The sequence below is a fragment of the Rhipicephalus microplus genome, chromosome 1 (genome assembly GCF_043290135.1).
Source record: "Rhipicephalus microplus isolate Deutch F79 chromosome 1, USDA_Rmic, whole genome shotgun sequence".
NCBI lineage: Eukaryota > Metazoa > Arthropoda > Arachnida > Ixodida > Ixodidae > Rhipicephalus > Rhipicephalus microplus.
Window position 1 is genome coordinate 294,695,546 of NC_134700.1, and position 13,892 is coordinate 294,709,437.

Here is a 13,892-nt window from a genome sequence, read left to right on the forward strand (position 1 = left end):
TATTTTTTAGGTAGTGTTATAAGTAGGCTTGTGAGAATAGGGAATTTTAGGTTCAAAGTGAATTCGAAGGAAATAGTGATTTTGGTTGAATAACTTTGAATCGAATTCGAATGGATTGTCTTACATATTAACAAAAATTTATTTTTTGTTTAAAGGAAGTCGAAACTACCTTGAGTAGTAGCCGGATTTGAGTTTCGGTAAGATGCAAGTGATAACCTGTAAAATACGTAACATTTAAAAATTTGTTATGCTTAGACCATGTAAGCCGTCATAACAAGCTTTTAAGCTTAACAAAATGATGAATTGATTTGAGTGTAACATGTTCATTTAAAGGGGCCCTGCAACACTTTTTAAAGTAGCCATAGTGCCACTAAGAAAGCTTAAATTTTTAGAATCCGTCCAGTACGAGCGGAGTTCCAAAGATTTGTCGCACACTGTATTAGACTCCTTTCATAATTCGCAAGTGCGCTTCTTGGCACTGCATGTTTGCCCTACTAACGGCGGCGCCAGTCCTGCTTCAAATGAAGAGAAGGTCCTAGTTAAACACGCTGGGGCTCGTCTATTATGCGCAGTAATGTCGAGATAGCTAAACCTACATTTTACAAGTCTTAGTGCAAGTAAACTGCGCATGAAAGTGACTAGCCGCCATTAGTAAGGCAAACTGCAGAGCAGGAAAGCTAGCTTTACAATTATGAAAAGGGTCTATTGCATTCTATCTTCTCGTCTTGACAAAAGAGCTGGAAGCTAAGCAAAAAGAGATAACACAGGGAAAATAAATAAATAAATAAATATATAAATAAATAAAAATAAAAGTGACACGTGTTTTGTGACTTTTGAGCACTTTCTCTTCCTTTTATTTTTTCTTCGAATCCACGGCCTTTCAGTGCGATCGCGCACATACGCGTGGACAAGCAGCGGCCCCAGTAACGACCAAGCGCACCGTGCTCGAATCAGCCAATCGCTGTGACAAGTGATTTTTAAGCTTGTAGTGTCATTCGCTGAGAGTGAAGAAACATTTTTAGCTGATTTTGAGAATTTATTGTGAATTGCAGGCCGCGTGCTGCGCTATAATATTTGCTTCACATGTTCTCGGTAGCCTCGACTACAGATCGGCAGCGTTTTATGAACATTCTTTGCAGTGTTGTAGGGCTTCTTTAAATTTGAAGGGAAACTTTGCGGCAGAGTGGATGTCCCCTGGATAGGTGCTTTCTTGGTTTAGCATCTTTACACGACAGTGAAACCACCTTCACAGGCGGTTGAATGCGGTCTAATGTACACTTATTAGTTCACTGCCAATACATCGAAATTTTCGATAAATTAAATTATGATCGCAGCGAATCCGGATACTCTACTATTCGCACAAGCCTAGTTATAAGAAATAGGTTGTACATAACTTACATAATCTAAATAACATACATAACATACATAATCTAAATCTAAACCATGAGATTTTATGGATGAAGCAACGAATTGATTGATTGATTTGCCGGGTTCAACGTCCCAAAACCACCATATGATTATGAGAGACGCCGTAGTGGAGGGCTCCGGAAATTTAGACCACCTGGGGTTCTTTAACGTGCACCCAAATCTGAGTACACGGGCCTACAACATTTCCGCCTTCATCGGAAATGCAGCCACCACAGCCGGGATTTGATCCCGCGACCTGCGGGTCAGCAGCCGAGTACCTTAGCCACTAGACCACCGTGGCGGGGCATGAAGCAATGAAGGAAAAATTTTTGGAATCATTGCTGTGCTCTTCTACAAATTCCATTACCGTAATTACTCGAATCTAACGCACACCTTTTTTCCGGTTAAGCGAGTTCATAAATCGCATGCGCGTTAGAATCGAGTACGAAAAAAAAAAATGAATACGGTCGTTCTATTGTCATCAGCATTCTGAAATGGCCGCCCCCTACGTGCGTCGGCATGGCGCGTCGGCCATTTCTGCCTATGTGTTTCCCATGTGCAACACTTCGTACGTGTGCATTAGCATCGACGGCATGGAAGGGCGGACTCCAAGAACTCGACGAGTGCACCACGGTGCCGCTTTTAAAAGAAAAGTCATCGCGTGTGCCGAAACGGACGTAAATCGGGCCGCATTGCGGTCGTTCGGAGTTCCTGAAACGTGCGTGCGGGACCGGCGGAAACAAAAGCAGAAGATTGCTGACAGCAAAGCTTCACGCAAAGGCTTCAGTGGACCACAGCAGGGTCGGTTTCCGCAAATTAAAGAGCTGCTCGGCGAGTATGTGCTTGAGCGGCACGGCGGCCCGTGGCGACAGAACTGCTCCAAGTGCGGGCTATGCAATTAGCCTTAGAAAAAGGTCTAATGCGGAGCCAGTTTAAAGCGAGCAGGTGCTGGCTAACTAACTTTATGAAGAGGAAAGGCTTTTCCCTCCGAAGGGGAACGGGCATATGCGAAAAGTTTTGCGGAGGAGTACGATGAAAAGCTTCAGAGTTTTCAGAGGTTCGTCCTAAATTTACGGCACAACAACGGCTCCCTGCTTGGGTAAATTGGGAATGCCTATCAGACGCCTCTTTACTTCGACATGCCTGGCACCACAACTGTCGAGAAGAAAGGGGGCGAAGCAAGTTCGCGTGCAAACGTCGGTCCACGGTAAAACTACAGTGACGGCAATGCTCTGTTACACGTCAGATGGGCACAAGCTTCGCCGTACCTCATATTTAAATGGAAGACGCTCCCGAAAGGAGTCGTTTTTTCGAGTGGTGTGATCGTGCGGGCCAGTGAGAAAAATGGGTGCGCGTTGCAATCGATGTCTCACATTGTTTTTTTTTTTTTTTTCGTCGTGGGAATCGGGTGCGCATTACAATCGAGGGCGCGGTAGAATCGAGTAAATACGGTATTATGCTATATTTCAGTGGTTCAAGTCTGCGTACAAAGCTAAAGTGATGGTTCTTTGCTTTTTATGCAATAATATATTCCTTATTGTTAAGCTTTGTTGAAACAGTCAGATTTGCTTCTGAAAAAAAGAGAGGTGAGGGGGGGCACGGTCGAGCAGGAACTGTGCGATAGGAAATCCAACGCAACGGCAAGAAACCATTTTTTACATTTTAGTGCATCGTCGTTTTTGTTCTTTTAGAGATGCAAAAACTTTCTTGAGAGGCCTGATCGCCAAACTTTCTTGAGAGGTCGTCGTTCTGGTCTCACACTATAACAATTGAGATGTCATATCAACTACCCAAACCGCCACGCTTCTAAGTTTCTTGAGAGCTCACTTTATTTTGTGTGGACATGAAGGCATCGATGAATGGCAGATATCTTGGCCTCAACCGGTCACTAGTGGGCATCTCATGATAATATGTGGGGTTTAACGTCCCAAAACCACCATATGATTATGAGAGATGCCGTAGTAGAGGGATCTGGAAATTTGGACCAACTGGAGTTCTTTAACGTCAACACAAATCTGAGCACACTACAGCATTTTCGCCTCCGTTGAAAGTGCAGCTGCCGCAGCCGGGATTCGATCCCGCAACCTGCTTGGGCGTCTCACGTTAGTAAATCGAAGTAGGTGATACGCATTCCTCACTCGCTCAAGAACACTCGTCTTACACAGTCAACCACATAATAGGCATGAACAGGTCTGTTGCCCAGGCGAAGCTTTGCATTGGTAATTTTATTCTTGAAAGTCGCTGTCATTGCAAAGCACCTAGAACTGCTTCTACTGTAGTCACTGATGGGTTACAGGCTGCGATCTTTAGCATGATTGTATCGGTAATACAGTGTAGACCGCTATAATGTAACCGTTTATAGTGAAGAATTGATTACCATGCGTTTTTTTTTACTCCCGTTTACCCCCCCCATAGAACCCCACATATAAGCATACTACTTATTGTGCAGTCCCCCAAGATGAAAGACCTGATATAATGCGGTTGCTGGAAAATCTTTGTGACAAACGCGCTATCGCGTCTGAAAGGAGGCATGCTGGGTGTGCGTGACGCTGAGGAGCAACCGACGAGGTCATTACGGAGGAGGAGAGGATGTGAAGTGAACAGAGAAAAGAAAAGGAAAAAAATACCATGGCACGCTGCGCGGGCTCGCCAAATAAGAGAGGAGGGCGGTTGCCTCGCAGACAGTTTTTTCCCCAGTGCCAACGCAAGTATACAGTGTACCGACGTCGCGAGTGTGGCTACGGCTGCCCGCGATCCCATCCGTATCAAGTTTCCTGTCGGGAAAAGCGTCGTTGTTATCAAGCTTGCCACAGATATTGCGTTTACTTCCTCGTCCGCAAATCTAGACCTTCCTACGGCTTTATGAGGCAACCTTTTGCTTTCGCTGTTAGTGTGCTGTCTTACGTAAGCTTGGGGGGTTTTCGTCGTTGTTGATCTCCCAGCCATGAAAGCAAACTTCATATTATACATGCTGATCTTGCTTGGTTCAGTGCTTGAGTGCGTTCTTTTCGGCGCCGGATCTTCGTGTCTTGAACAAACTTTCCACGACAACACACTGAACGGCAGGCCAGGCCTAATCGACATTAGTGCCTCATGTACTAGAATGTGCTTACAAAATGTGTGTGTGTGTGTGTGCAACAGCTGCGCCAAAATGCCCAGCCAGGCTCAAAATTTTTTCAGATGCACTAATTATGGTGAGAAATGCAGGCCATGTCGGTCACCTGCTGTTAGCGCTATCAGTCAAAGCGCGCATCCCTAACTATAGTGTCTAGAATATATTTAAATTATTCTAGACATCTGTCCTACGCACGTGAGCCGCGATCGACCAGATAAAATAACGCTGCGTGCCTGGTCTGTCGACGGCAGCGAATACCTATCGGCAGGACGACAAAACTTCTACGAAAATTCGTTGCTGTAGGTGTAAATTTTCTTGTCTGAAAACGTGGCTACGGCTTGTTAGGAACTTGAGGTGGAAGCGTATGCCGCGATCGCCGGCGTTGCCAGCGACCACGTTGATTGCCTTAGCAGTGGTACAAAAATCTATTTTTTTTGTCTATGTCTAGAAGTTCCGTCGTCCCGGTCACGGTCCTGGCAATAAATACCCGGTACCGTCGCTGGGCCAACGAGCACGCACCGTTGTTACTTTACCTGGTCGAAGGTGCCTTGCTAGTAAGCCGATGCGGCACCTAACTCCACGGTGAAAAAAAAGAAAAGGTGAAAAGGGGGGAGGGGTGCAGCGACTAGAAAATTTCTTTCTAACCTGTGCAGAGAATCCTTCTAACCTTCAGTACAGTACAATGGTACTCTGCGGAGAGGTGTATTGAAGTTTGGAGTGGGCTGTTAGTGCTAGTCGCAAGACATTGCATATTTTGTCTAGTTACTCGTGCATTTGTATGCCGCATAATTAGGAGTACCAATATAACCACTGGCGCCTAAATAAGCTAATGGCAATCATTTGGAGCAGTGTATGACATTTCTGTTTCCCTAAAAACCAAACTAAATTGTGCGTCAGTTCTTTTCCCACCACCCCTACTCCTCGGTTTTAGGAATCTCCCGAATGGGAGCTTGGCAGATTCATATTTAGGTTCGCAGGGTCTGTCAAAGCAGTAGTTCAAAAACTCTACTTTGATTGAAATAGCAGTGCTCATGTTCACACTGCACGATTTATGTGATGTTGAGTGGCTTATGTGTGTTGAGTGGTTTATACATATTTTATTTTTCTAAATGTAAGTGTTCTTTTTTATCCTGCTCCAAATTTGGTATTTCATGATGAAAAATTCGTGTTTTCCCCCCCCCCCGGTAACCTGCTCCGAATTTGGATTTTAGAGCTCCTAAAATAACAGTTTGCTCCTCCAAGAATTGCCCGAAATTGTTTGTGCACACACATGCACCCCTGCATGTGTGTGCACAAATTTGTACTCACTTTTAGGTTCAGTACCAGGCAGAGTTGATATATTTTTGCATATGTTCTTCAGCATGAAAGTACAGGGGAAGGTGCAAAACCCAAGGTGAAGAAAGAGATGCCCGCAATGCACTATACTGCCAATGCTGCACCGCAAGTCATAGAAGCCACTGGTGACCTGGACATGACGCTATTCAATGAGGTTAGTAATCTGTTTGGACTGCAAAAAATATATATTGCTAGTATCACCTAGTACATTACAGAAAAATGTTTAATTACTGCGCTTCCTATGTGTAGTTGCTGTGGAATAAAATGTCAACTCGCTTTTGTAGCTCATTCCTAAACATCCCCTAGTCCCATATCTTTGTGCCACGCATTGAATCCTGCTATTGTTATAAATGAATTTCAATGACCCTAGCCAATAAAAAAACATGTTCATGTACACTTGGCTGTAGTTTATGCTCAGAGTGTAATTTATCATTACAATGTACGTCTTTCTGAATTCTTCTGGAGGAAGCCAGCGTAATATCTATGAGTACAGGATAAGTACCTTCTGTGCTTGCTGTGTATGTGTGGTTTTGGTTTATCTTCCCCACAAAGTTCTGAAAAGGCAGGCTTCAGTGAACCTTACCACAAATTATGAAAGGGTCTCATGTATTTTTAATGTTTTTTTCTTGGTGGTACAGTTAACACTAACTTGAAGGGAGTACGATTGTTTTTTCGTCTCATCAGAAGTACACCCAAAAAAAAGAAATTCTAACATGTTAAGTGCATCCAAATATGTTACTTGAAAACACTGAATGGGGTATACTTACAATGAGGAGAACAGGAATAAGAAAATGCATTTATTTGGCACAGCTTGATGAAAACTAAGCCTTCAAGTAGAATATTTACGCGAATCTATAGAGCACTCAATTTTGCAAGCTCATGAATAAATTGATACCACATTTTCACAACAAAACTCTACAACCCTATTTTGACAATTAGACAAAAAAAAGGGGGGAGGGGTGGAACAATATCAGTTTTCCTTCAAAGAATGGTAAATTTATTCTTCAGGCTGTTTCTGTTTTGCTGGCTTTGACCGTATCGCTTTTCGATACGTATGTCTCTATGGCATTGTTATTTTTACAAAGCCAATGCACACATAGTTGCTTGCGAAAGTGTGCAAGCATTTCTTAGGGGGTTCTGATATTTTCTTAGGGGGTTCTGAGCCTGCCTGTCTATCTGTCTGTCTGTCTGTCTGTCTGTCTGTCTGTCTGTCTGTCTGTCTGTCTGTCCGTCTGTCTAGCCACCTGCGACTTTTAGCACTCCTGGCCGTCTCGACAATGGTGTCGATACCGAAATTGGTATGGCATGACATGAGTGTACAACATAAATGACTAGTCATAACATGGAAATAATGGCTTGTATGCCATGAATGCCATGATTTACATTTCATAGTCTTGCTGCTCTTGCGATGGTTTCATTCACATGAGATGATGCAAAATTGGCATGGTACGACATGACTGCATGGCGAACATAAGTGATAGACCCTAACGTGGAAGTCATGATTTTAATGTTATGACTAGTCACGACTACACGCCACGCTCATGGTTCGTTTGCGGTCGTTTCGCTAGCTTCACATATACCAAACGTAGGCTTGGTATATGGCATATACCAAACGTAGGCTTGGAACATTCGAATCCTTCGAATGTTCGAACGAAGAGTAGAGTATTCCAATTTGCTTCGATTCGAAAATAAATTACTGAAAATTTCAAAGTATTCGCAATGAACGAATAAGTGTACATTAGTCCGCATGTAACTGCTTGTAGAGGTGGTTTCACTGCAGTGTAAGAATGCTAAACCATGAAAGCACTTCTACAGGAGAAATAAGCCCTGCAGAGAAGCACCTTTCAAATTTAAAGGGGCTCCCTGTAACATTTTTTGAGGATGGTCGGCAAACGCTGCTGTTCGGTAGTCGGGGCTACCGAGAAAATGCGAACCAAATGTTATAGCGCAGCACGTGGCCTGCAATTCACAATAAATCTCAGTCAGCTAAAAATTGCTCCCTCCTCTCGGCAAATGAGGCCACAAGCTCAAAAATCCCTCGTCACAGCCATTGTATCAGCCATTGGCATGGCGTGCTCGGTCATTCCTGAGACTGCCACTTGTCCACATGTACGTGCACATTCTCACTGAAAAGCTGCATATTTGAAGAACAAGAGAAAAAGTGCCGAAGGTCATGAGGCACACCTGATCTTTCCCCCCAGCGCTTTCATTGGGACGAGAAGAGAGAGCAGCGTGCAACATATATTTGCAACTTTGCTCTTGCTGGACAGATTCTGAAAATGTTTGTGGTGGTGAATTTGTGAGGCAATAAGCTTCCTTAGTGAATCCATTCGATGGCTACTTTAAAAAGTGTTGTAGGGCCTTTTTAAATGAACTTGTTACCCTCAAATCAATTCCTTATTTTATTAAATTTAAAAGCTTATTATGACAGCTTATATGCTATATGTATAATAAATTTTAGAATGTTATGTAATTTGCAGGTTATCACTCTCATTTTACCGAAAGTTAAATCGTGCGACTACTCAGAATTGTTTCGACTTCCTTTGATTGAAAAAAAAAAAAGGGCATTTCCATCGACGCTCTACTTCAATTTAAAAAATATCGTGCAGGTTAGCTAGGCCATGATAAATATGCCCATTTTTCTTTATATGTCATATATACTATTTTAATTCACTTCAAAATTATTCGCTTGAATTCTTCGCTTCAAACCCCACATATCACATCACGTGATACTATTTTTGGTATCACGTGACATGAATAGACAATGAAGGTAAATGACACATTCAAACATGATAATCATGCCATGGAAGTCATGCACGGCATAATTTAGGTCCACCTCGTAACGTTATACTGATATGATAACTATGCCATGGAAGTCATGGACAGCATAATTTAAACCTGCCTCGTAATATTATACTGGTATTAAATGAGTTATGAACTTTCCTCATTCGTGCTTTGCATTTTATCGATTCCCACAGGACGTGGGATCTGCCAATTTTTTTTGTCTTCTCTCTTTGTTTTTTTTTTCCTTGTTTTACTTTTTCTCATTCGCCTGAATGCTCCACCAAGACGTTTGTTGCACAGAATTGCCATCATTGTCTTTTGCTGCGAGAGTTCATTAGAAGAATCCTGTTATGCGGTTGGTCTTAAGCGTATATATACAGTTGACTTCTCTTAAACGAAACTCCAAGGGGATCCATAAAACTGTTCCATTTATCAGAAGTTTCATTTAAGCAAAGTACACTTATTTAGTGAATCAAAACCTTTATTCAAATTGTACAAACCTCACCGTACTCATGAGGATGAGTAGGAGAAAAAAAAAGGATGGAAAGGTGGTTTGTTTGGCAAGCTTGAGTTGTTTTTTCACAAGGTACGCAACCATGCCGGACAAACTAGCCAGAAATTCTGGACAAGCCTTATGCTCAAAATAGTGCTGCAAAAGTTCAACAGCTTCTTTAGCTGATCAATCTGGTGGCACCACTACAGTGCCAATATTGTCCCAACATTCATCGCTGGAAGGTTAATCTTCATCTTGCACTTCGTCAATCATTTCCTCGACTGTCTCCTCACGACAAGTACGAACATTTTCATCAATTGATTCGTAGTCCTGCAGCGTGAAAGGGGCAGAGGGCACAACCTCACTGAATATTGCCTCAATGTCGGCATCAGCAGGGCTTTCTTCTTCATCAGGTACTGCTTTTTGAACTTGAAAGCCAGCATGATGAAAGCATCTGTATATTGTTGTTGCCTTCACTTGCTCCCAGGTACGGGCCAAAATGTGGATGGCTGATAAGACAGATGCTTGGGCTAGTTGGTGATTGGGAATCAACATATTTGCACAGCGACAGAATGCAAGGACAGAAAGAGCGCAGCGCTCTTTCTGTCCTCGTCCCTTCTTCTGTAGTTACGTCGTAACTACACGTAGCCTTGTGCTGTGCGAATATGTGGATGGCTGCCAATAAGTCTATGCTTTAGCATTACCCGCTGTCTGCACAAAGCAGCAATCGATGGAGCAATTGTCTGCGGTAATGGACTTTAATGTTCTGAATAACCCTTTGATCCATCGGCTGGATCGTTGCTGTTGCATTGGCCGCCAAGAACTCCGAAGTGATGGCTTGGATGGAGTCAACCTGACCGTGGGCTGGGAAATGATCCATGATGAAGACAATGTTCCTGCCTTGCCTCTTAAATCTTGCGTCTTCCTCCCATAACCACTTTTCAAGATGGCCATGGTCATCCACGCTCTTCCGTTTGCATGGTACGCAACGGGAAGGTGTCGAATGCCTTTGAAACAACGTGGGGGCCTTTATTTTTCTATTACCAACAGCTTCAATTTCTCATCTCCTGCCTTGTTTGCACCCACCAGCACATAAGGCGATCTTTACTGCGTTTTCTCCACTACAGGCTTCGCCTTTGAAGGTGAGAGTCTTTGATGGAAGCACCTTATAAAAACGACTCATCTCGTCGACGTTTAAGAGGTCTCGTGGCTCAAAGCTCTACCAAATTTCCTTAAGCCGCCCCTTTTGCCGGTCGGTTGAAATGTCCCTGTTGTCTGCAGCACTCTCACCTGAGATTCCTTTGAAGACTAGGCCATGGCGTGTTTTGAAGCGGCTGAGCCATTCGTCGCTTAGGACGAAGTTCTCAACACCTGTATGCGTGGCGATCTCTCGAGCTTATTCCTCGGGGATTGGTCCGCTTATAGGCAAATTCGAACTCCGCGCACGCTTGAACCACAGAAAAAGAACTTTTTCGAGTTGTTCATTAGGCATCGTCTGCATCCGCATCTGTTTAAATGTAAAGGTCTTGTTCTTTACAGTGCTTTCAATCTTTTTTCTGGCGTTGAAGATCCGTGACAGTGTCGATATGAGATGTTGTATCTTTTCGCCACTTCCATCTTGTACAGGCCGCTTCGATCAAGCTCCTGGAGAATTTTCAGCTTTTTTTTAAGCGAAAGTGCATGGTGCGGCCGCTTCCTTTTCATGGGGCTGAAATAACGCCATGATCCACCGCACTTAGCCGCAAAAATAGGTCTAACACACAACTGACTCGCCGATTCGGCTCCCACAGCCACCACAAGTGAGAATGGCTACTGGATTGGCTTGTCTCGAAGTGCTCTCATAGTTGTGAGACTACCTTTGGCCTGAGCGAGTCTATGCTGCGTTTAGAGTTTGTGCCATCCAACCGTGGTTGACCAATAAGCACTGTTTCAATTAACCGATGAATTTTACTGCGCAACACATAGAAAATAATCATATGAGCCCGTTCCGTTAATGAGGCATTTTCGTTTAAGCGAGTTTCGTTTATTGGGAGTCCACTGTATATGTCATTGAGTCTCTGGGAAACCAGAGATTGCCTTAACAGGAGTTTACTGAATTTAATCTTCATGGTTTTACATTGTTAATTACGCTCTGGACTTTGTTTAGTGAGCACACTGTGAACTAAGATTTGTTGCTATGACGGCTGATCTGTCACAGCAGCAGATCTGCTAAGCATGCCCGAAAGATCTTTACACTGAAGGGATGTGAATCGTTTTTGATATTGTATCATGGTCAGCATCTAACAAGCTCATTTAGCATCTGTGGCTGTGCATATTACAGATGCAGTTCAACAGTCATAGTTATCTCGTGTTTTAAGGACAGCAAAGACAGTGGTGGAAAATTTGAAAGGGGAAAAAAGTATTTGCAAAAGATATTTGAAGTACTGAAGCACTACTTCAAAAACTGCCACTACCAGGGGCAGGCCCCAAAGTAGTGAATCGTATTGGGGTGTAGCACTGGTAACAAACACAGAGAAGAAACTTTTTTTTGTGTTGTGTTGGCTAGGCCTTCTGTAGTTCCGAAGCTCGTGCAGCTGTGCTTGGTTACTATAGTGCTGGGGTGTATATAAAGATGCACTTTGCTATTTTCAGTGCAAAGAGAAGATGCGGCCAGTTAAACGAGCACTTAAACAGCTGGACACGCCAGACGCTTCAATGAGTGATGACGAGCAAGTAAACCACACGCGGATGTGTCTGCTGAAAATTGGTGAACATATCAATGAATGCTGCAATGAGTACTCGGACCCAGAAAAAGCAAAGCAATGGCGTTCGTAAGTGTGAAGTTCCTGCTGTTATTTTTAATTGTTTTTGGATTGCACTTTGCTTTGCAGGGTAGCATGTCTAAAAGATTGGTAGTCGGATAGAACAAGAAAATATGCAATTTCGTTTTTGTATCCTCAAACAATGCTCTATGCTATCAGTGGTTGCCCTGGAGAAAGAATTTCTGGATATGCACCAGCCAGTTACACTTGCTCATTCCAGTTGACATCCTGAAGGAAGTGAGCTACCCGTTCCTGGCTTCTCCCCAAAACTGTTATTTGTATTGCGGGGGCACGGTGGCAGATTCAGTAAACTTTTGTGGGTAGAGCCCTTGTAATATTTAGACAATCATCAAATGTAGTGCTCGAGGAGTTTTGAAGTCAAAATACGCAATGCAAGCTCAGTGGCCATTGAATTGTGCTGCTGAACGTGAGGTTGTGGGCTCAGTACCAGACTACGGCAGCAGTGATGCTGCCGCTGCACCATCAGCCAAACTGCATTGAATTGCCCTGGCTGCTACACGCTGCTACATTTTCTCAAAATTTGGCGAGTCTGCGCGCCCAACCGGTGCCAAAGGGCGTGCTCCGACTTTCAGAAAGGGAACTACTTGAGATTCTCCCGTTGAAAATGACATCGCAGTGCACCTGCGTAAGATCAACCCAAGCCAAGCCAAGCTAAACTGGGCCAAATGACACTGTTAAGACCATGGATGGTTGGGACGCAGTGAATGCCCGATTTTTCGGACTTTCTAAGGACCGGGAAATCGTCCGAAAAAAGATTCATGACTTTTTATTCCGCTCAAGTATCAAATCGCCACAGCCCTTTTTGAAAGAGCTTCAATGCCTCCTAGAGTACACTTATCAGGTATTTCGTTGCACGCCCAAGCCGTCTAAATTACATTCAGGACCTGCCAACGTTCATTTGCAATATGCGTCGCGTGATGGGCGCCGCCGGTACCAGCAAAACGTGGAATAAGTTACTTATTTATTGCATGGAGCATATGGAAACGATGACGCAGAACATAAAGGGTGTGGCAAAATAGAGGAATACTTGTCCGGAAATGTGCGATGCATGTGTGCACTTTGATTTTGGATAAAAAACCCATTTGGCTTTGATGCCCTCATACAACAATTTCTGTAATTGACTGTGCAGTTTCCAGATATTAAGCATTAGACTGTTTACACGTTCAGACTGAATAGTATTTTCTCATTCAGTTAACTAATCCGATGTGCACTTTTCCAAATCTCTGCATCTCCACTGCCGAGCGGCACTAATGGAATACAGTGCATTGCTTCTTTAACGTGATGCTCTCTTTTGTCATGGCAGCCATCTGTGGTCATTTGTCGCCAAGTTCACGGAACTGGATGCCAAGGCATTGTTTCGACTGTACCGGCACGCACAAAAGAAAAATGAAAGTGCTGATCGCACCAAGGACGCCGACAAGAAGGATCACGAGAAGAGGCCGAGACTACACGACGAGGTGAGTTATACTGCAAGTTACAACATGAATGAGTACCGCTACTGAAGAGCAGTATGCACGTGCATATTTGATACATATCATGTAATTTTATCTCAAATTAACCTTCATGCATGTACAGTAGGCTCTTGCAGAACAGAACCTGAAGGGCCCAGCAACATGTGAACATTTAACGGGAGTTGAACCTACAGTATGTCTGCAAAAATAACATGCTTGAATAGTATGTCTGCAAAAATAACATACTTGAATAGCAAACAGTGGAACCCTGTTCATATGTTTTTCAGTGGACCGGGTAGGAAAAACGTAACAGCCGAGAAAATGCATGAGTGAGGAAAGCTCTGAAAATGAATGAGATCACAGGCGCTTTGACTACAAACAATTTATTTCGGCAAGGTGAGCCTAAGACTTAAAACATTTGAAGATAGTTGACTGCAGCTTCTTTTGCTCCCTGGTAAGCACCGGGCATTTTTCAATAATCTTGA

The 13,892-nt window shown here is 43.5% G+C and overlaps 1 protein-coding gene across 3 annotated transcripts in view; it reads left to right on the plus strand.

The window, feature by feature from the left end:
* The window catches only part of Chd1 (chromodomain-helicase-DNA-binding protein 1), a 115,975-nt gene that overhangs the window by 87,472 nt on the left and 14,611 nt on the right, over positions 1–13,892 (plus strand). For all 3 annotated transcript variants that reach the window (XM_075865218.1, XM_075865219.1, XM_037412191.2), the window contains exons 27-29: positions 5,883–6,011; positions 11,766–11,944; positions 13,260–13,413. In XM_075865218.1, the coding sequence (XP_075721333.1) occupies positions 5,883–6,011; positions 11,766–11,944; positions 13,260–13,413 (462 nt within the window). The remainder of the gene's footprint in view (positions 1–5,882; positions 6,012–11,765; positions 11,945–13,259; positions 13,414–13,892) is intronic.